This window comes from Anser brachyrhynchus, assembly GCF_964034855.1.
Source record: "Anser brachyrhynchus genome assembly, chromosome: 1".
NCBI classification, from domain to species: domain Eukaryota; kingdom Metazoa; phylum Chordata; class Aves; order Anseriformes; family Anatidae; genus Anser; species Anser brachyrhynchus.
In genome coordinates, this window is record NC_137694.1 from 3834631 (window position 1) to 3858298 (window position 23668).

General features: G+C 48.3%; 1 protein-coding gene across 1 annotated transcript in view; it reads left to right on the forward strand.

The window, feature by feature from the left end:
• The window catches only part of LOC308188419 (uncharacterized protein), a 146423-nt gene that overhangs the window by 106185 nt on the left and 16570 nt on the right, over positions 1–23668 (forward strand). The window contains exon 5 of the mRNA XM_080577397.1: positions 8980–9140. Coding sequence (XP_080433523.1) covers positions 8980–9140 — 161 coding nt within the window. The remainder of the gene's footprint in view (positions 1–8979; positions 9141–23668) is intronic.

Genomic DNA, 23668 nt, shown 5'->3' on the forward strand with positions numbered 1-23668 from the left:
AGACCAGTGCTGGCATGGGGAACAGTGCTGTTCTCCAGGATTGTTTCTACAAGGTGAGGATCTCCAAGTGCCTTACGAGTTGGGGGGGGGGTCAGGAGGTGTGATGTGCCATCACGACAGATGGACAGACGGATTTCAGCTGGGCATAGCCCATACCACGGCATGTATGCCGCCCTCAGTGTGAGCTCTTTGCCTCAGGCGTGAAGAGTTGACGTTAATTCCGCCAAAACCATCCCTGCTGGTCCCTCGGCTTCTTCAGAAGGCTGTCATGTGCCTGTGGTTGTCTGCTGGGGAGGCCTGGCGGTGAAGTTCAGGGGACTGTCCTTGCTAACCCTCGGTATGCTCAGACCAAGATGGACTGCCCGGGGGGTTTCCAGGTACAATATTTAAAGTGAAGCGGCGCTGCAGAGGCCAGGGCAATGTCATGAGCTTAAACTCTGTGCAGTAATAACTACATCCTCCCGGCTGTCCCCGGGGTCCATCCACTTCTCAGCCTGCCTCTCTGGATAGGGAGAGCTTAGCCCTCGATGCTGTGCTCTAGAGACAGCTCCTCAGCGGCACCCATTTCATCTTCCTCCCCAGATCACCTCCTTCCATGGCTGTGTCCTCGCCAGAAATGTAAATCTGAGGTCACAAATGGTGCTGGGTAGTGCTGAGCTGGAGACTTGCTCGTTAACATCAGTAGGAAATGCAGTCCGGAGCTGGTGGTGCACTTTGAACGTCGTGCCCTTAGCCATGAGATGATTCTTCCTTCCTCATAAACATCCTTTTATTAAAGTAGGAGGATATTGCAGGATAAAATCCACTTTCTGCTTTTTATCTCACTGTGTTTACTTTCCAATTATTTCTATTAAGAGTGAAAATAGATCAATCGCTTCCTTTGCAGGCTGGCCCGAATTCTTCATCCCCCTCTCATAGACGAGGCCTGTGCTGCAGAATTTCATTTGCAAATTGGAACAGAAGTCTTAAAACTCTAAGAGTCAACGCGCTAGCTTGTGTTTTTCCACTGCAGTGAGGAGACAGAGGAAAAATGTGCACAGTAAATCATTATCAAAAAGCTCTCATTTTCTGAAACACCTTGCACAGCAGCTTAAAGCAGAATTGGAAAACAGATCCCTTCGTTGCCATCGGGCAGGGCTGCGAGGTTCCCGGCTTCCCTTGAAAAGGGGAGAGCCCAAGGTAAGGTAGCTGTGTGCAGTCAGATGAATCGTGCCGTGGAAGTGGCCGTTTCCTTTTGCTGGCCGTAAGCGGAGTCCTCGTGGCTAACAGGGACACATCTACTCTCTGAGCATGCAAATATAAGTGGGATGAATCCCAGTTTTCCAGCCTGCTCCTCCCTTCGAGTTGGAACACGGCATGTTGGGTTCTCTCACTGGCTTAGGCAAAACGTGGAACAGGTTTTCAAGGGTTTCAATTTTAACGGAGGAATAACCTGCCATTTTTTCCCCTGCCAAATTTTGCAGTGGGGATTGTAACGATGCTGAGAAAAGAGCCCATCCGTCCGAGCACTTGCAGTTCTTGTTGAACGACGTCGGAACGGTAGGAGCGTGTTTGGAAGAGGCTCGGTGTCATCCAGTGCAAGCCTGCGTTTCGGGACAGCCGACAGCCCGTCCTTCCAGCAGCTCTGAAAACAGAGCTCAGATGGCTGTGGTCCTACAAACTGCTGGCTTCGCGGGAATAGGGGCTGTACCCAAAGCGCACGCCTGAGGGGACTGGAGGGGCTGACCTGGGGCTGTTGCAGCATGGTGTTTGCCTTCAGGTTTCTTGGGTTGTGTGCTCAAAGCAGAGGCCTTGCGGGGCTGCTTCTGCTGGATGCTGCTGCCCACGTGGCTGTGTTGGCAGAGGCCGCAGACATAAGCGCAGAAGTGAGTACTCTTGTGCTTTTGGGGAAATATTTGCTTAGGGTGACACTCAACGTGTGTGTAAATACACAAGTAGCACCAAGCTGATGGATTGGGAAAGAGCAGGATTCCTAGGGACAGGAATGGAGCACGTTGTGGTCCTTCCCTGAAGCTGAGACCGGTGAGGCCAGTTCCGTGTACGTCGTCCGTGTAGTTTGGGGCATCCTTCCAGAGCTAAATACTACATACAGAGGGAAAACAAAGTTGTTTGCCACAGCGCTGGGGTTGAGCTGTTAGTTATTGGAAGGGGGGAAGGCTTCTTCCATCTGGACAAGAAGTATCTTTGCCATTGCCCTTGGGCGTTATCAGGAAAACTTCTTTCCTGCTCGAATGTAAATTGACAGTTGTTTTTTCACTGGCATTAGTGCCAGTTCCAAGGACTAAGTCGAGTGGTGAAGTGATAATAGTGAATTCCTAATCCTCTTTTTAGTGGAGTTGCACATACGGGGCATGTGCAGCGCGGTGCCACGACAAGTACCGTGCCTGAGTTACGCTGGTGCTGAACTGACTTGTTCTTTCGGAGGCAGCGTTGGTCGGGGCAGAAACATGCTTGTGCTCATGCACCTCTGAAGTGGGATGACGGAAATTAAGGAACTGGCAGCGAGAACAAGCAGGGAGCCTAAAGGAAGCGGCGCTGCCAAACGCTGCCATCCCCTGCCAGGGCCGGTACCAGGGCACAGCGAGGCACACGCCGAAGTGTATCGGTGCAAGAGGTGACTTGCCCGCGAAGCTGACTCAGTGGGTCGTGGGCTGGGGTGTTTGCTTCTCTGCCGCGGAGAGCTCGGGTCCGCCGCTGCGGGATGCAAGGTGCTCGGCCCTGGTGGAAAAGCTGGGTTTTACGGTGAAAAAATACTGTGCCGGGGCTTGGCTTGGTCTTGCCCTGTTGTTAGGTTGTGCCCTGAAAGCTCTCCCTGCCATCAGTTGATGTCAGTGGTGTGCTGGAGCGGTTGTAAACTGGTTTTGTGTCTGGTTTTGGGCTCTCTGGGGTCTTCCAGTCTCCTCCATCTTCCTGAGCACAGTGAAAATATTTCACTGTGAGTTTTATCAATACCAGTGACTCGGTTTTTCAGGCAGGAAAAAAACCCGCTATTCTGAGAATTTTAAAGCATGAAGGCATCAGATAAAGTACACCTTGGGTGATACCCAGCCTGCCACGTAGGTCGCTTTCCTCCAGCTGCAGCTCTGCAGGCTACATCCCACCTCGTGGAGTCAGCGGTGCCGACGGCGCGCAGCGAGCAGCGGTGAGACGTGGCCTCGTGCCCCCGAAGCTTGAACTCACCCTCCTTTCCCATCTTCCCTCCCCAAACCCCAGCGTGCACCCGTCCAGGCTGCGGAGTGACTTGGAGAGGCTGCACCGAGGTCAGAGGTTTGCGGTGTCAGCGCTCGGGACTCGTGCAGTGCTGCTCTCAGCTGGCTGGCCGTGCCCTCCCGCGTGCTCACCTTTTTTTACACGTGGTTGCCTGCCTGTCATCCTTCTCCGGCTGCTCACGGTATCATTTTACCTGTACTTTTCCATCCCGGGTGAGGGTAGCAGGATAAACATGGTGTGATGCAGAGCAAAGCCTTACTGTAATTTTTCGCAGAGGTGCCAAGAGCTTCAAACGTGCCATCTAGTGGTGTAAACACAGCACTCCCCATCGAGGAAACCCCCCCCCAAATCCACCCCCTCGTACTCACTACTTCTGAAATATTCCCTTGTTCTTGGCGGAGGTAAACACTTACAGGTTCCTGCTACCCTGTCGGTTTTTGGAGTGCATGGACCGAGCTCTTCAGGGACTTGATAATCAGGAGGAGCAGGGAATTTTTTAGGCTATTCGACAAAGTATACGCTAACTCGAGAGGTCTGTACCTGCGTGTCAAGAAAACAGTTTCTGCTGGTATTGCCTCCCCTTGGAGGAACCGAAGGGAGTTTGCAAACCAAATGAATCTTAAAGTTAAAACACTTTTGTTTTGGTAGGGAGGGGGAGATAATAATACTAATTCAGTGGTATACAATGATCCATCAACAGAGCCATGTTGCGAGAAGCCCTCCCTTTGCAGATCAGAACTAGGACGTCAACTGCTGCGGCTGTAACCATTTTATTTTGTTCTCCACTTGGCTAAAGAAGGCTGCACCGAATTGCAAAAGACTCCAAAATCTTCCTGAAAACCTTTCTGAAAATCTTTCTTCATCACCAAGATAAGAACAGGCCCTACAAGGAGGAGCGTTAAAAGGCACGAGGCTTATTCCACCATTTGGCACGTGTGTGTGATGGATTACGGCCTGAATCCAGTCTGGCGTGAGTGTTTCGTCCTTACTGTTATCTCCGGTTCGAGCTCTGGCACCGAATTCGAGTTGCGCAGGTTGGGCTTTGTGTGCTTGCTGTTCCTAGGATTTTTACCTAGAGGTCATCGTGTCCTTTGTTACAGCAGGCAAGTTTCTTTCTGTTTGGATTGGGTTATGTGATCCATCTGCTGTAGCTACCAGAGGACGGCAGGAGAGCGTTTCTGTGCTCCCTCGCTTGCCCCTCAAGTCGTCCTTTTCAGAGCGGGGCTGGAACTGAGCCTCTCCTATCAGATCCTGCAGCTCCGAGCCTCCTTTGTGTGTGCTGCTTGTGTGTAAGCACGTGAGACCAAATGTAAAAAATCAAAAAACCCACGAAATTTCCAGCACTGGGATTGCAAACTGCAAATAATATGGAAGGAAGATGCTTGTAGGGAGAATAAGAGAATTTAAACATCTAAAAATAGCCAGCAGGCTAAGTGGGAAGAAAACTAAATGTGCCAGCATTAAATGCTGGAAGTGTATCTGTCCTAACTCGAGGTCTGCTTATGTAGCTTGGATAAAATGCAGAGAGAGGATTAAGGAGAGAAATCAAACCCCAGGGACGAGCAGCATCTCATCGGCTGACTTTTCCAAGGACGGTTTGAGCGCGGTGCTGAGCCCCGGGGCTGCGCTCAGCGCCCTTCTGCAGGGTGAGGCTGGGCTCTGCACCCAAGCGCATGGGCCAGAGCCCAGGTACTGCCCGTGACGTTTCCGCCCAAAACTTCGCAGTTTACAGGCTTCAGGATCAGCCCCAGAAGAAGTTAATTTTAAAGGAGACGAGGTTTAGGTCGCAGCTGCTTTAGCCCTCGAGCTGCCTCCTCGTGGTGGCACAAAATGGGAGGGAGCCAAGAGTAGCAGGGGAAGCGAAGTGGAAGGTGCTTGTGCTCATCAGGTGGGACCGATCCTTCATTTGGGTGCGGGCTCCTAAATGACCCCGAGGTGGGTACCGTGGTCTCACTGCCTGTCTCTCTGTGCGTGCCTCCAGCTCCAGGGAGCCAGTGCTTGCCCCAGCTCACCTCTGACAGAGATGCTTTTTTTTTTCTGGAGCAGACGCCCAGGTGTCCCCCGTGCCCCACGCAGACCAGCAGAAAGCATCGCTGACCACCTTCCCTTTTCGTTTAGTGCCTGGGGCAGGCTTCCAGCGCTGCCTCCTCCTCCCCGGGCTTTGGGGGCGAGCAGCAGTGATGGGGGCACAGTTCAGAAAGCTGCTGCAGTTGGCAGAGGAGCAAGGGTCCTTCAGAAGGACAAGAAAGCAGCACATCTGTAATAATAATAACAATAATTTTAAAAAACAGGGAAAAAAACAGCCCTGCATTGGGAAAATTCACATCGTGCGTTTGGAAATAGCTGTCTTCGAAAGTGCTTGTTGTTTTAATTTTTCCGTCGGACTTAGGCGAGTGGTTTAGGTAAGCCATTTCTGCTGCTACCCGATCTTTTCTTTCAAGGAACATGATACTTTCACACTAAAAAAGCGGCTGCTTCTTACCTGTCATCTTTTCTTTGGCGTGAATGGGTTTTGATTTTATGGCAGGAAGTATTGGACTGTTTGTGCCAATGGGATGCAGCGTCTGACTTTACGACCGCAGTGCGGGCCCTTTATTAGTAAAATTTAATGTGTAACAGGGTAATTCCGTTGCACCTACTACTATGCTGGCTTGATTTTGTACAAAATAAGCGTCTACTTCCTTGAAGGCCTTACATAAGCACTAACTGGGAACGAGCCCAGCGTGTTCGATCACAATAAAGGAGCTGATTCAGACCGGGCTCGCTCTTAGAAATAGTCGTAAACAAGTTTATATATAGACACTGCTCTTATATACAAAACTCGCTGAAGAAAATGTTTCTAAGGACCAGGGGATCTAACATATGGCACAGGGACTCTGCTCGAGCTGATCGCTGACCAAACCTGTTGTCGAGGCTCGAGGCAAGGTTTAAAAAAGAGAACATCTCTGAAATGCTGGTGCACGGAAGGGGCTGAGCTCTGAAGAGCTTTCTGCTCGTGCCAGGAGAAAGGCGTTTGATAAAAGGCTCGGAAACTCGGGCTGGCGTCCCACACGTGCAAATCCAGGTGCCGTGCGTGTTATATTTGGGTGTCGGGGTTGTTTCAAGCCGGTCAGGACCGGCATTAGGCGCTTCGATTCCCTCGCTTCCCTCGCCTGTGCCCACTTGCACGCGAGATGTGACAGCCCCCTCTCCCTGGAAGTCCCCGCCGCCGAGCATCACGCGCTGGGGAACAAGGACTGTCATTTGGGGGGCTCTCTTCCCCCCCAAACCAGGCAGGACCCCAAACGATCCCGGCCAGAGCTCACCGACGGGGTTTTATCTCGAACAGGTACGAGCGGCGTGAGGGCTGCGTGTCCTGAGCTTTGCTGCCGGCTCGCGCTCAGCATCGCCGGCTAGGTGCGGGACCAGACGTGGGAAGCCTCGAGCCTTTGTGATGGGTTTGTAAGGACGGTGCCTCGCCTCCTCCCTGACGAGCTGAATTGTTAAAATATGTTAATGGCAGCAGACACAGGAGAAAGGGTGAAGCAATACCCTGACACGTTGGATAATTAGATCATCTCCTGCGCAGGAAAAAACTCGGGTGCGAAACAGGAACAAGAAGTGCCTCCCTCCCCCTCTGTCGAGGCACCAGGTCGGGCTCTTTCTGCGTGCAGAAGCAGGTTAGACAATCGGATCTTCAGCATTAATTCCTTTTAGTGAAATTCCCAAAGATTTGAGGCGCACGTACGAGCACTAACGGCTACTAATCGCCTTGCGCTCGGCTGTTGGTTTTTTTTTTTTGGAGAAGTTGGAGGCTTGTTTCGGATGGCTGAATTCGCGAGCTGCGTATTCGTGATGAAACAAACAAAAAAAACGAGCGCTGCTGGCCTGCATTCATAAACAGTGCCGTGGTTAATGGGGTTTCCTCGCTGAAACCCTAGTGATTGCTGTCCTGAATAGGAGTTGGATAAAGGGACTTTCCTCAAGAGGTGCAGGACGCTGTGGGTGCTTTTCTCGTAGCCTTTGTCGTTCTGGCAAAGCGGGGCTTGATATTTCTTAAAAGATGGATTTATTTAAGGTAGTAACTGCTTCATAATCTCCGTGATAGCAGCGGGGTGGGAGCTGGCACCCACGGGGGGCCGTGGCAGCGACGAGCAGGCTGGGCTGTTTGAGTTGACTTGTTGATAAACGCAACCCTTGACTTCTGTTCTCTTCCTTAATCGCTTCCTTCAAAGAGTTAACTTCCCAAGCCAGCCACAGATTAGTTCTCTCGGTTGTTTTAATTATTCTTCTCGTCACGCACAGTGAAGGTCTCGTGTTTGTGAAATGTCTTCTTTTATTTTTGTGTGTGTGTGTGTGTCCCCTTCCATCGCTGCTCCAGCGATGCTGGCATCGCAGGCTGAGCCGGCCGCGGTCGTGTCCTTTTTACCCACTTTCACCTTTTTTTTTTTTTTCGAGCACCCTCGGGGGTGACGCGAGCGCTCCGCTCTTTGGGATTTCAGCGAGGGAGAGGCTCTCGCGGGGGCCTCCACGTGCCCGCAGCTGAGCAATTTCCTTTTGTCCCGCTGGCAGGTGACTCAAAGCAGGAGCGAGCAGCTGGCCGCGCCGTTAGCCGGTGGCCGCAGCCTCGGGAGATGAGTTGTGGAATTTCCATCCGAGTCAGGATTAGGCTCAGGAGATGGCAGCGGCACAAAGCACGCCGGGGGAGCGCAGGAGAAGAGGAAATCGTTCACGGCGACTCATCCTGTGGTTGGGTGATTCAGGGGTCTGCCGGTGGTGGTCACAAAGGCACGTGGCTTACTGCATCGTCTTTGTGTGCTGCGCAGGATGCAAACTGTCTCCGAAAATTAATCCTGGCCTTCGGATTTTTGTCCGGTGAATTATTTCCAGAAAGGAGTTACTGTATTTTCTGGAACGAATATTGTGAAATTCTTTTCTTTACAGTGGGCGAGTTTTCAGCTGGTGATTTATCAACCGAGTATTTTACAGGATCATAGTTAAAGGCTCTGTTTAAAGAAGAAAAAAAAAAAAAAAAGAAATATCCTGTGCGATAGGGAAAGTAAAAGCATCTCGGTTTCCAAATGATGGGGGAATAACCGAAAGAGCTAGTTCTTGGAATAGGAGCTCCATTGGCACTCGGTGGTGATTTCCTGTGCATTTGCTGCGAGAGGCACTCGGTGATGTGAGTAGGTGGTACTAAAGGGTTATTACGAAACCAATTTTCAACCAGACGTTTTGAGTCATGGATCGGGAAGAAGGCTAGCAGCTTCGGAGCTCTCTCTTTGTTCGAGCAGCGCGCCTGGGAGGCGCAGGCAGGATGCTCCCGGGACGGAGCGGGGACAGGTTTGGCACCGGGGACCGTGCCCTTCTTCTTCTCCGTGCCGCCGCGCGCCTGCGATGGGCACGGGGCTGGAGGAGCCAGGAGCAGCGGGCAAGGTGCACGGCGAGCGCTTCCCTGCCTGGGTTTTATTTGTAAGTATTTGCTCGTGGCTTTTCCCAGACGTGAGAGACAAAATGGAGCTGTGTCAGGACGGATGTCTGCGCCAGGGCGAGGTGTTTTTTTTTTTTTTGGGAGCCCGCTCGGTTCTGTCCTGCGAGCAGCTGAGCTGCCACTGGCAGCAGACAGTTGGCTTCTCCATCAGGGAGGGAAAAAAAAAAAAAAAAAAAGGCGAAAAGGGGGCGTTTAAGGGAATTGGTCTGGCTCCTAAACCGAAGGAATTGTTGACCTACTGACTCAGTTATGAAGAATTAGGGAAACAGTCTTATTGTGGTTTCTTTTGTTGGTGGCAGATTCAGAAGGCGTCTGTGAGCGGCCGGGCAGGACTAGCACAGGAGAGGTGCTTCTGGTACCTGCTGCCTCTCGCGTGGGGCTTGTGCCAGCAGGGAGCCGAGGTGCCGACTTCACATCACACCTGGGCTCGATTTCGGATGCTTCTCCTGGCAACGCAGGGGTAAGTTTATGAACTTCTCCTTTTCGGTGCTAAGATGCTATCTTACTAAATGCAATGGAAAGAAATCTCTTTCCAGCTGTGTGAGCATGGCAAGGTGTATTCGTTGTTCTTACAGAATGGCTGGCTGGCCTGCGCGAGTTAAGGAGTCTGGAAATCAGGGGGCACGCTTTGATCTGGGTGACAAAACCCATCCCAAATGGCTTTTCCCTCCCCACTTCCACCTGCAGACCTCTGCTGATGGGGGTGCTGAGCAACCTCTGTGCCCCAGCCGTGGGACAGAACCATCCCAGAGGCCCTGCTGCTCTCTCACATCCCTGATACTCGTCGCTGAATGAGCAGGGCTTCGGTTTTCTTGAATTTCGCATGATAATCGGATGTCCGTGCCTGGAATTCAATGATACTTTTCCTGAAATACGCCTAGAATAGAAATGTTATTTTTAAGTGGCTTTTTAAATCCCGAGAAAAAGGCTACCAATTAGTGGTTTCTCAGGAAAAAAAAATAAAATAAATAATTAGAATAAAAAAACGATTAGCGTGCTGTTGGCTAGAAGGAATCCCCCTGGCTGATGGAGCTGGCTCTGGAAGTCGTGCTCTCTGGATCTGCTCTCGACTGCCACTGGTTTGGGGCTGGTTTTTGGAGGAGGGGGTCTTTTGGGGCAGTCGTTATTCCTAGCTGCCCGGTCAGTTAAGTGAGGGTAGTGATATTTAACTTCACCTTCTGTGCTTTATCAGCATCGTCACTCCGCTTTCCTTTTGAAGAGGATATTAGTGATGCCGTAGCTCTTTGCTTCCCAGCAGATCGTGCTGCACGCATAGATGGCAAGAAGATAGGGAAAGCAGAAGAGAGCTTGCTGGATTTACCAGGCTCCGTGGCACATCTCCCGTGCAGACAGCAGCTGCAGTAAGTGGTGCTGTGTGCTAACAGACGCGAGGATTTCACCGAGGGGCAGCTTTCCTGCCCGGGCTGGGTGACGCGAGGACGCTTGGCTTTTCCCAACCCTCTCGAGGCGTGAGTTTGCAGCACGGTGCTCGGGAGCCTTCCCCCTTTTTTTCCTGCAGCATGGAGGGCAGCACACCCACCACCCATCCCCGCAGAGCTGGGGAGAAGCCCAGGGGCTCAAAAAAAAGAGGAAGGTTGAGCATTGTGCTGGATTTCCTTTCCTTAAGTGCTTCCTTTGGATCGCAGGAGAGGAGCTTTACGTGCACGGCAAGTTTCTAGTGAGCAGTTGCGCCGAAAGGAGTGGGAGGCAGGGTCAGGGAAGAGTCACTCGGTTGTTATGTGGGTGTGAAAAGCCTCTGAAAAGGAAAAGGCGGAGGAAAATATTTCACTTGAATTAAACAAATAAAGAGAATGTTATATGAATTAGATATTTAAAGTTAGGCTCCTGCCAAGTATTTTTGTGAATTAACTGCATATCTTCTGAAGATCATTTATTTAATCCTAAGCTTATCAAAGTGTTCTTCAAATTGAATGTGTTCTAAAAAACAAAAACAAAACAACCCGTCCGCCCCCAATTCTTCTTCTTCTTATCATTTCAGATAGAGAGAAAGGCAGTTGCAGATTTTTATAGCCCCTAACTTGTTAACTGTTAAACTTAAATTGAAGCAACGGATCAAATTTCTCCCTCGCACCGGAGCAGTCCCATTTACTGAGAAATTACAGGCAGGACCCGTTTAAGGAGAGGCAATTTTAGATCTCCAGTTAATGGCTGTGTACCCACCTGCGGGGCAGGGGAGCTGCCGCTGCTTTGGGGAGCAGGCTGTTCCTGTCTGTTCACTGCTAGGGATGGCACGGACCCAAATTAATGGGAAAAAAATGTTCTGTAGTTTGAACGCTGATGAATTTTTTTCTTGCACGTGTGTTTGTACTATCTCTGATGGCTTCTTGTTTTTAAAATGCTGCCTAGTAGAGAGGAGAGAACCTAAAATACGCGGTGCGGGGATTACTTCTTTTTTCCATGCTTTCTCTGATTATCTTGACCGAAAAAAATGCAGCCCATGGAGGCTGATACAACAGCGCTTCCTCTCTGAAGCAGAGAACCGCCTGCTTACTGCATTAGTAAGTGAAAGACTTGATGCTGCTTAAAAACAAAAACAAAAAACACCACCTTTATCAGAAACCATATCTTTCGAAGTACAAGCCGTAAATTGCATATCAGGAAGACACTAAAGCAGCGTGACATGAGATACGCAGGTGTGTAGTGTGATTTCTTTCACTAAGACATCCGAAGGCTTGGTGTTTTAGGTGTGTGCAGTGTCTTGGTAGCATCCATTTGTGCTGACTTCTGAGGGATTCCCGTCTGAAGGTGTGCAGGCGCGGTAGGGAGGCATCGTTGGTTTTGCTTTTTGCATTGTGTTGTAAATTTGGGAGTTAAGCTCTTCATGGCCCACGGCGATCCAAATGCGGAGTTTGTGGCTGAAGTTTGCATAGAAAACGGCGAGCTGGAAATTGGAGCTGGAAGAGGAGAGCGCTTCCTCTCGTATTGTTCTGCTGGAAATCGGGATGCCAACATTTAAACAAAAATAATGCATCGAGCCAAAGAAAAAGGTATGCACACCAGCAGTGCGGGCTCTGAATAGGAACCAAGTGCAGCCGTGAAGTTGCAGGAGTCGTGCACGGGGATCGCTGTACCTGCCTGCTCCCTCACCTCGCTTCCCACCCATTTCCTGGTGGCCTGGGCTGCCCGCAGGCAGTGCTGCCCTGCCAGGCTGTGAATTTAGGGGTTTTCTGGCACAATTCATACTCGGAATCGAAGATTGCGCACCCGAATTGTAACTTTTGGGACCTAAGCGGCTACTGAAACTCCTCGTATGACCTGTTATTACAGGCTCCTGTATATACAGCTTTATTGCCAAAACATGAGGTTGGCAGAAGTGAGTCATAACTGTGAAGATCTCCAGCTTCGCTCTTTGATTTTCTTTTATCCACCAAAAATAAAAATATTTCCAAGAATACAGGTAGGTATGTGCTGTTCTCCTGTTAGGGCAGAGCTCTCACTGGCTCTTCGGTGTATTTACATAGCTCATAGGATCTATTTTGAAGCTTTAGTATAAAAGGAGCTCTGTATACATTTTATCTAATCTTCGGTGCAGTAGGCATGAGCAATTCCTGGGGTAGGGATCAGCGTATAGGGCTCTGGCCCTTCTCCTGGGAGTCTCTTTCTCATGGAGTCATACTTGCCCTCCGGTGCTTTCTCTTTATGGCTCTGTGGATTTTGAATTCCGCTCTGCGCTGGCACCGCTCCCGTAGGAGGGCAGGGAGCAGCCTCAGCTCAAGGTCTGCCCGAAGGCTGCTGCTTCGAGGACTGTAGGAAGGGGGATCCGCAGGGGGAGAAGTGCCCAGCTGCCCAGGTGAGCCCTTACCCTTGAATTACTCTTTAAAGTCAACATTATTGCCAGTTTTGGATGTCTTTGGACCGTGACATTTACGTGTTGTCTTGCAGCTGATGTTTTAGCATGACCTGAGCGTACCGAGCAGGTTTTGCTGTGCAGATTTCTCGCGTGGTCTCAGGGCTAGCTTCTTCCAAGGTCAGCGCTGGTGACCACGTGGCCGTGAGGTGAGCTGGATCATCTTGCTGATCTGGTTGAAAATTAGATTTTTCTTCCTCCTTTTTGGAGGGAAAGTAAGGTTTTGGCTTTCCAAACGGATCCAAGTCATTGCATGGCTGCATGGCTGCTCGTGCTGATGATGAAGTAGGAGGAGGAACTCATGGCCAGAAGCACAGGAGAAGGTGGGACTGTCCCTTTCTGTGACACCTGCATTAAAATTAAATTCAGGTCAGTCTTATCAGGAAACTGCCCATTGTCTCTCTGTTACTCATAGTGGAGCTCAGGCTAGAGCTAAGGGCTGACTTTGTCAGGTGTAGATACACATTTAGTGAGCCTTGTCCTCCAAAACATGCACCTATCCATTTTTAGTCTTCCCTCTTCTCCACTGGCATCTGGATTTTAGGTGTCTGTGTTTCATTTGAACATCCCCGTGCACTGAGTACTTGACGTACCCCTTTTGTACACCAGCAACAGTGCTACTCCTTTCCGTTTTCTGGTCAGAAATTACAAAAGTACTTGAGAGGAGGGCTGGCACACCTCTTGTACGGTGTCAGAGGAGTCCCTCCAATACTAAAATTTCTAGCCATCAGTGTAAATAGTATAGAAGGAGTATTTTTAAAGCCTGATAGGCTCATGGCACTTAAAGATTCACCATGTTTTTTCAAACAGCATTGTGAATTTTCTTCTGTTGATGCTTTCCCCAAGCTCTGCCTTTGGCTGTGATCCCACCTATCACACCCCATCCTCATCAGAGTCAGGGTGGAATTTCTGTTGGCCAGGAAAAGAACAATGAAAGACCCCAGACCCAAAAGAAGACTCAGACTCCAAAGAAGCTTTCAGGGCAGCGATGATTCGGGCAGCGGGGTTCTAGCAGATACGTGGAGTTCTTCATGTCATAAAGGATTATCTTTTTTTTATTCCTTTCTTCTGCTTTGGAGGTTCTTTTGCTTCTGTAGTTTCCTTGTAAACTTCTCTATTCTAATTTTTTTTTTCTTGTTAGAACCCAGTTTTCTTGTCCACATGCTTTAAAGATGGAAGGTGTGCTTGTGCTCTATCTGCTCTTGAGCTTTCTGCCTTCTGCAGGTACGCTCACCTGGTAACTTGGAAGCAGTTCGATCAGAGAAGCAACCTGGTACTTTACCATAGGGGAGGATTTTCTAAACCTGAAAGTTAGGGGTAAATAGTTGAAAATGCCTTTTAGAATGGATCCAGTCCTGCTAACGCGTACTTGCGTGCATGAGTAAAGTTATTTGCATGCATAAGCAGTGACAAAGTTGAACTCTGTATCATCAGATCTGCTGTCAAAAGTTGACCCTAGGCATTTTGTGAGAAAGACGATGATTGTCTCTTTAATTACTTAAATTCTGTTTTGCCTGTTTAGGAGAGCTATACACAACTCTGTAATTACTGCCATTCACATCAGGCTCTCTAATGGCAACGCCGTGCACAACTTCGAGCGAAGGCGGTGTGGCGTAACTGCAGCGTACAGGCACAAGGGCATCCTTTTGGTGGAAGACTTTGATTATCACATTATTATCAGCCGATTAAGCTGGTACTGGAGTTTGCCAGCCCTCTGTTAAGTGCTCCTACGGAATTACAGAGTCATAGATGTTAGAGATGGAAAGTGCATTAGATCATCCAGACCGTCGTCCTGCCAGGACTTGTTTTCTGCTGCATTTTTTTTTTTTTTTTTTTTTACTTCTGCGGTTTATGGCTAGAGATACTCTAAGAACTTGGCCTTCCACTTCGATACTCTTTTCCACAAAGTTTGATGGTGAGATTTTTCTTTGCCTGATATTTGGCCTAAATTTTTCCATTTCTTTGTTTCACCACATTGTTTCAAGGCTACGGTCTCATCTTGCAGCAATTCTTCTCTCCGTGATGTTAACAGCCTGCAAATATGAGCAGAACAGTATTTGGGGCTCTTGAATATTAATGTATCACTTACCTAAGCGCTGCACATTCAGATCTTTAGGATTTGGGAAAAAATTCTGATTAAAGATAGGTTTTTAAACCGAACTGCTAATAGTATAATTTCTACAGTGCATATTTTTATTCCAGAATAAGAGTGGTCTGTTCTGGTGTCACTTGAGAAATTGCTGAAAGTTACCTGAAAAGGCCAGTTTTACTCTGGAAATGGTTTTTGGGGTGGGGTTATCACACCAGTGTAAATAAAATGCTTCTGAACTCTGTTGTGACATTCAGACTGTAGGGGAGTGATCCTGTGCAGGCAAGTCTGCAGAAGGCGTTGCAGGGAAAATGAACGAAAGGGCACGTTTCAGTTAGTGACAGAAACGGTGGAAGTTGAACTGTCGTTATCTGCATCTTCATTTTTCCCCCCTTTCCATTATCCTCTCTCGTTCTCAGAACCACTTTATAAATACTGTTTCTTTTTAGAGTTGCACTCATCTTGGTGGGATCCGGGGGTTGCTTGCTTGTTGTTTGTTTCTCAGTGCCTGGTCTTCGCTACCAGAAGTCTTGGGCGCCCAGGCAGGGTCATCTCCACGATTTCCAGCGTCTTCACCACAAAGAGCTTGACCAACACCCCCCAAAATAAATATCCTTGGCCATAAGGAAGACAAACGGGCATTGTTCTTGCTCTCACCCCATGAGAGAGCGGCTGGTTTGGTTTTGGTGTGAGCTGGCTCATAGCCACGCTGGCCTGAGCCAGACCATTCAAAGAGTGGCCTATGGTCATACCCCGGCGCCTTTAGCCCAAATCTCTGGTTTCTGAAGCATTTTATTACTGTTCTCACTGCAGAGTGCCCCAAATGATGAGAGGGTTGCGTTGCAAGCCTCCAGAGAAGAGTTTTCGGTTGCCTTCCTTAAAGCCACCTAAGAAGCTCAACGCAGGGTAGGGATGTTGATGAGAGAGGTGAGGACAGGAATATTGCAGGAGGTAAAATTACTATTGCCGAGTGGTTTGAAGGTATTTGAGGATCGGATTGTGTAACTGAATGGGGAAATGAATGAGAAACATGTAAAGGGGTGGGTTAGTGAGTGAGTAAGAGAAAATGCGAGTGGGCGGGTAATTAGACTGGCAAGTGCGAGAGGAGGTAGGAGTGGGTGACTGGAGGGGTAGGTATGTAGCAGGAAGGTTGAAGCAGCTTCATGGGACGGCTCCGTGACAATACTTGAAGGAAGGGGAGAAAAAACAGCCCCCTTGAGGCGTGTGGAGGAGTTGGGTGCTGGTGCAGGCACCGCGCTGCGCTCAGCAGAGGACCCTCGAGACCTTGGTTGCTTTCCAGCAGCCTGCCTGCAGCTCGTGGGAGGGCAGGTCATAAATAAATGTCCGTATGTCTGTCTGAATACAGCAGGCAGCCAGCTTGGCCTTGGTCATGCGGCTGTATTCTGCTCGTGGTCACGCAGGAGTATGTAAAACCTTCACTATTTGAAGGTGGTTTTGGCTCTGACAAAGTCACGGAGAAACCACGTGAACCCAACATACGCCTGAGCCCATCTGGAGCACTGCTGTTCGTAGTGGACGTTGCCAGCAGCTGAAACGGCCCAGAGCTGCAAGTGGAAGGAGTTAGGTGGCAAGTACCGCAGAGCCCCAGCCCGGCTGAGGTGGGAGGGCACCTCTGGGTGCCTCTGCTCCCACCCTGCTCCACGTCCAGGTGGCTTCTGCAGCTCTCCAAGGAGGGGACACCACAGCCTCGGGGTACGCGTGCCAGGGCTCCAGCACCCACGTGGTGACCTTCCTCATTGGAGAGGCAGAGATAAAAGGCACAGAAGTGCCAGATGTGCTCAAAGTACAAATATACAACACAGCAGCATCACAGCATCTCCCAGACCTGAAACTCCTTTCCTTGCAATGAGTGAAACGTGAAGTTGCAGTCATTAAAAATAATTATCAAACCTTGACTGATGACTTTCCTTAGGATCTTTTACCATAACCGGTGTAAGGCTGGCCATAGTTCACTGTGTCTAATCAGTAATTGTTTGTAATTTACCATGGCAGAGTTACAGCCCTAGCTGTGACCTTTTCCTGGCTGGGTACAGTCGGGCCATTGTTGAAGGTAATGGCTCCGCTATCCCGTTAAGTTACACTAAGTTGCGTGTGGTACATTTTCAATATTTATTGTAAGAATGCAGGTCCTTTTGAAGTCCAAATAGAGGTGAATGACTCCTGCAGGAAGTTACAGGCTTTATCTCAGCTGCCCCAAAGGTGTGTATTTGCTAAGGAATAACTAATAAGTGGTGGTGCACCGAAACATCCTACTGCAGACCTGGCCCTGCTGCTTCTTGCATCAAGTAACCAGGCAAGGTGAGTTTCCCCTTACTGAACCTACTTAGTGAGGAAAACCGCGTTGGTTGCACGTGGATGTAAGAGCAGGATGATGACCAAGCAGCCTGCTGTAACGAACGTGGTGACTCTGTGGTTGTCATTTCGCCCTGCACGGGTGGTTTCAGCCCATGTCATGCTCTGGAGGCTGCTCTGGGAAGGGGGGACCCAGCCCAGCACCACGGGGTGTTTGCTGCCTCCTGCCAGCGAGGTGCCTGTTCTCCTTGCGGGGCACAAAATCCCTGCAGCTGGGTTACACCAATGTCTGGGACAGGCATCAGGGCATCTAACTCCTCAAACTATCCCCAGCCAGAGAAATCTCATCTTCAAAGCAGTCACCTGTTGCAAACCAAAGCTCCTCCAAAGCTTGTAACTGTAGCCAGGCAAGCTCATGCAGCAGGCAGCCTTCTTTTTCTATCAAACCCAGAAAGCATTTGCTGGGCTTAGGCAGATGTCGTGCTGTTAGAAGAAATCACATCTCGTGCTGCTGTTGAAATGCTGTAGTAACCGTGCTGCGAGGTAAGGTGCAGAGGAACGTGGGGGTATGTTTAATGCAAGCCTGCTGGGCTGGGGATCTGTCAAAGCCCAGGATTTGCATTACTTACATAAGCTCAAATCACAGGAGTGTTTCCACGTGCTTTGTGTTTTAGGAGCTGCAGGAATTGAATTGCTGGGTCAGAAGCACTGCTGGCGCTTGCTGACAGTGGGATTGCGCAGAAACTGTTAGAGTACTGACAACTGCAACCCTAGCTAGGAGCTTGTTTGCTGTTACGCATGGTACTAAGGCTTAGAACAACAATCGTAAGAGCAGCGTGCACTCGCGATGGTAATACAGATAGTCATCACATTTCTGAGAGTACGTAGGAAAGAAAACCTTGAAGTTTCCTTTCTGTTTAATTAATTGTTTGTTTTTTTTTTGTGGGTGACAAGGTTACAGAGCATTTGTAATAAGCATGCTTCGTCTTTTGCCCTTTTTTTCCATATGGGTGTGTGCTTCCTTTTCATAATGTTGTTTTTCTTTCCTTTTTTTTTTTTTTTTTTTTTTAAACGCAGCCACTCCTTTCATTTTAAGAATAAGAAATGAGCTGCTTTTGGAGCAGAAAAAAAGTTTCATAAACATCGCGATTCTGATCCTTCTAATCCTTATTACCTGTAGGGGCAGGTGCAGGAAGCTACTACAGGGAAGGAGGCTTACTAGTTTTCTCAAGGCTTGGGATTATGCAGTGGAGCAGCGTATTTTAGACGCTACGGAGAAAGTTCACAACAGCATGGTCAAAAGGTGCGTTGCTCAGAAATACATCCCCTTTGCTTGGCTTATTTCACTTCGATTTCAGATTGTAGAGGTCTAAGCCTTTCCAGCTATCATTCCGAATGCTAAATGGGAGTAGGTGGCCTGAAGTCTACGTATTAACTTAATTGTTTCCTGCTGTTGTAAAGTAGATTTTATTTCTGGCGATATTATCTCTTAATACTTTCATTACCGGGCTTTTTCTGTTTGTTTGTTGAAGGGACACACTCAAGAGAAAGTGAAGGGAAACGCTCACTTGATCTCAGAGAAAAAGCAAGCAGTTAATGCTGGTAGCTCTGACTATATAATCCTGAGGTAGCATCCATAGGAAAATGGCCACGCAGCTTAAACAAGAAGTAAGAATATTTTTAGCGTGTCGAAACTGTTTAAAATGCTGAAATGGGAGTAGGGCGAAGGAGGGTGGTTTAAAAAAAGCAAAACAAACAAAACAAAAACAAAACAAAACAAGAAAACAGCACCCGTCCCTTGTGATTCTCTGGTTTTGTCTGAGTTTTTTTTTCTTCCCTACGATCAGTCATGTGTGTCAGCTGTTTGCTGCCTTAAGACTGCACCTACGTGCAAGATGTATTTGCCTAGTAGTAATAATATTTTTGTGATGCTTGCCATCTGGCAGATAGGTCGCACACCTTTGTATTAAAATCTGTGGCTCCCTGTTTGCGTGTTGCTGTGTTTTATGGATGGAGACTCCGGTGCACGGACATGTTAGGTTACAGTTTTGGTCTGAGGAATTGTTCAGAGCTTACTATTTATTACCAGAAATAGGGCTTCACTATTCCTCTGTCTTGCTGGATCTGGTAGGACGAATCCATTAGTGGGCAAACAGTTTGTCTGCCTAAAAAATGTTGGGTTCATTTCCTAAAAGAAATGCTAACCAGCTAACGCAGAGTAAGAGATCCAAGTACCTTCTTTACCCGGTGGTTCAGGAGGTGCTGGAAGTTTGAGGTTCTGATCCAAAAGTGTATGTGCAGGTCACAAGGTGTAAATACCTGTCAAAAACGATCTCAAAATCGTACGCCCATTAAAAGCTGCGTACAAATACTAGTCCCACTGCCATTTACAGTAGCAAGATGACCTCTCTTGAATAAAGTTAATAAATTTGTGTCAGAGAATGGGATATATATGATAGGGAAAACAGGAGATGAACCTTTTCAGTCTCAAAATCTGTAGCCGAGGTGTTGCTGCTTAAGCAGCATTATTATTTTTCAAGTAAATAAATAAAGCGGCTTTCTGTGCTGCCAGCATACCTTCAGAAAAGGGCTTCTGAACTGCTCGAGCTTCTCAGGATATATTTGCTTCCATTGCTGGCATGTACTGACTAATGAATTTCCATTTTGAGCGCAGAGCCGTCCTTTAAAAGACCAGGTTTTCAAAGTGCTTGGCAGCAGACAGCATCTATGAGCTTAATTCCAGCTCGTGGTGGCACCTTCTGGATACTGAGCAATTGGGAAATTTCACCTGTCACTTGGGGAATTGATTGAAAGTTGATTTTTTTCCAGAACCTGGCATGCTCCACGGTCAGCAGTGTAATAGTACAAGAAAACAGTCCAAGTCTGCTGTCTCCCAGGCTTGGTAACAGTCTAAAATGTTTTCTTCTCAAATTGCTTTTAAAACATGAGCATGCAAATTTGAACGTGCTCTGCAGATTTGACCTGTATTTCTATCTGCATGTTTGGAAGAAGCCCATAAAATTATTTCCATATTGTTTTCAGTAAATCTCCAGTTTATTATTCTGAGAAAATTTGATGCATCTGCTGTGCCCACGATCTGGCTTTCTGATACGCAGATGCACAGCCCTGCCTATCTTGTCAAATCAGTGTAGCAACTGCTTTTACAAACTACGTGACAATGTACAACCTCCTATCTGAGAACCAGATCAGACTAAAATTGGGACTCGGTCCAAAAAAATAAAAGACTGCAATCAATCTACTCACTGTGTCAGCATTCAGATTCGTTTCTGTTACATACACTGCAGGGAAAGGAAGTGGAAAACACGCGCTAGCATCCAGAAACGGATTCCTGAGTCATGGAAGATGGCTGAGATGGGCGTTGTCAATAGGAGCTGCATAAAGGCTCCCATTTTTGCAGACGCCTTCTGGGCTGGTAGACGTTGACGACGATGTTGTAAGGCAGCGTGACACTGAGGAAGTCGGTGCGTGACACTCCGGATGCCACGTGGTCGCCCTGTTTACAGTCAGCCCAGCTGTAAGCGCACACCAAACACCGGCAGCAGACCTCTCTGCTCGTGTGTCACAACATCCTCCCTCTGTGTGGTCCTCAGCCTTCCCACCTCGCCCTCAGTACCAGCGGGGATTCGCAGGGCTGAGTCCCTCGAAAACCATCCTTGGAGTGCCGAGGAGCTCGGGCTGGCTTGACCTCTTGCTTAAGAGCTTGAATTTCCTTCCCTTCTGCCCGCCGCTATTCCTGGCTGCTGCTGGCACCTCTCCTGCCGCGGGCAGGTGGTCCTGTGCGTGGCGCTCTCCTCTTAACCCTGTCATTTCCCTTTCCCCAGCAGTGGCCACCTTCTCTAAAATGGGCTTGGTTGAGCAAATCGTTCACCCCTGTTACAGCGAGGAGGATCGGCGGGGCCGTGAAACCCGTCCACGATGGCTGTAGGCAGTGCTCAGGTGCGTAGCAGCAGGGGCGCTTCAGGGTTACAGCAGTAAATCTTTCAGAAACCAGTTGCGCTCTGGAAGTGATCTAAGGGCTCCCGTTCCTGGGCAAAGCCACTTGCCAAGGTCTGTGCCTTAAAGCTCTGGTGGTAAATCCCATCTGGCAGCTCTGCCTGCCTTCGGATGGAGACACCAACGTCAAAATGTCCTCCTTGGGAAAGAGCAGCGAAACTTTCACTGTCCACAACAACGACAAAAAAACCTTTATAAAGTTTTTTTTTTCTTTCCTTTTTTTTGTTAAAATCTTGCTACACTATGGATGTGCAGCAGACTACATGGGTGGGATTTGGCTCTGGTACAAAGACCAAATAACTTAATACCTGCTCACATACCCGTCTACAAATGCTCAGGGACAGGATTCAGTTGCTGGCACGCGGGTGTCAGGTGCCTTAGAGACACCTCAGTGTATCTCGGACGTATCCGTGGGGCTGGCAGGTAAAATGTCAGTTTTCTGGGAATGATGCGGTGCTGTGGATAGTAGCTGTAGGCCAGGCGGGGCACTGCACAGCATCTAAAATGACCAGAGCTGCAGATGCTATTACATTTCAGCAATGGCATATTCACTGTGTTCATTCTGAGCGATCTCTGCTATCTTTTGCTCCCCACATAAGGTGAAACAAATATGAATAAGAAATAGTTTAGAAATAAAAAAAGCATTTCATGTCCTTGCAGTGGACATCGCAGAATTTGTAGTAGTCGATGGGGATGCAGAGAAACTAAAGATGTTTTTGCAGCTGGATACCTGTGAAAGAAAATCCTTAGACCCAAAGCCAGTAACTCTACGTGAGTGTGATTGTACCTTTTTGCTTACACTTCTGTCAAAATTTTGGTGTCAAAGTCACATCTTAAGCATTAAGCTTTTTGTTTTCAAACAAGAATTTTTGGTTGTTTTGTCATTGCTTAGTTGTAAATAGTGAGTTGTTCAATGAAAGTAGGGGACAACATACATTTTGAGCCAAAACACCACAGCACATAAGAAAACTGGGCTTCTGTTTTTCATTGCCAATTTCCTTCTCTTTTCTGTCGTGTCTTGGTTAAAAAAAAATCAACAAGCCCATTGTGATGGTTTTCATTAGGCTTCAGCAGAGATAATAAACGTATAGTGTCCCTTTGTGAAAGGAGTTTTTAATTATTGTTAATTGTACTTGCTAGCATCATTTCTGAAGGGAAGCGGAGATGACCTCATTCCAAAAGTTGTCAGTCTCATGCCGGTGTCATTCACCGCCTGGAAAAGAAGTTGGCTTTTTGTTTCTCCTTGCTTTTTTTAATGAGGAGCTGTCAGCTGGCCTGATGGTCCCTGCCGCTTTGGAAACACTTTCCAAAGTCTGGTGTAGTAGCGTGCTTCTTTCTGAAATGCTCAGCTTGAACAGGAGCACAGGACTGGCTACGGAGGACAATTAGCAAACATTTGAGGGTTTATGTACCTTGTTCTTTCATACTAACATCCAGTCTTGGATGTTATCACCATCTACCTGATTTCTGAACTCTCGGAAGATCTTGGCTTTGGCATGTTCTTGGGGCAGTGAGAGGTTTGTCTGTCTTCGTAATTCATTTCCTGTGCTGTTCCCTTGTTTCATTTTACACGAACCTTCTCTAAAATACCCCAAATTTCCAATTCCCTTTCAGTTCATCAGTGCGATCTGCCACTGTGCCTGCCATGTATCTCAACCCTGCTGAAAATCCCCATTTCCCACCAGTACCTTGATGCCTTTTGATGTGATGAGCTAGGCTGGCAAGCTGATCCAGCCTCCATTGCCAGTTGCACAGCAGTGCCAAGAGCCAGATCTGACAGCCTGAATACCAAACTCCAGCGAGATACCAGCGATGGGGCTCCTGAACCGCCGGGCTGGCATCTTTGCTCGGTTACTGCTCTAGCAGACTCTTGCTGACTTAAATCACTGTGCTTGTTTTCTGTCTCAGATGTGTGCTTTTTTTCTCAGTATCAAAACCATTGACTTGGAGATAAAGAGCAAGATGCCAACAGGTTTCTCTACAAGGGAATAAGTGCTCAGCTGTTTCGTTTTCTAGCCCTTGCCTGGAGAAATCCGTCAGGTCAGTGACCTTGGTACGTTTAATGGGTCTCCTCGCCACTTTGCCAAACGTGTCGTGAGCCATGATCTGGAGCTCCTAGTTCCTCTCATTCCTTCGCTTTCTGCTGCTCCCTAAAAGGCAGATCTCAGGTCTCGGTGGTGTGAGATGCTAGGTCACCTTACGCTGACTTGATTTTGTCCTTCTTTTTGCCATCTGTAGCATGAGGATCCCCACTGCATCTTACAGGTTTATGCTGACAGTCATGCTGTCTTGTTAGCATTTTCTGTGGTTTTAGCAAAATAAATGCTAAATACAAATACTCTCAAACCTTTTAATCTCCCAGGCAGGATAGAATTTATTTCACGATGCTTTTTTTTTTTTTTCATGTTTTTTTAAAAGGTGTTGGGACTGTTCTCGTCTTTACTGTGTTCTTTGCAGGACTTATGAGGGCAGTGAGGGCCCAGGCTGCCCAGAGGAGCTGTGGCTGCCCCATCCCTGGCAGTGCCCAAGGCCAGGCTGGATGGGGCTGGGGGCAGCCTGGGCTGAGGGAGGTGTCCCTGCCATGGCAGGGGGCTGGGATGAGATGGGCTTTGAGGTCCCGTCCAACCCAAACCATTCTGGGATTGTATGAATCTCCAAATCTGAGTTACCTTGCACCTGCCAGAGGTGGATCCAGAAAGAAGTT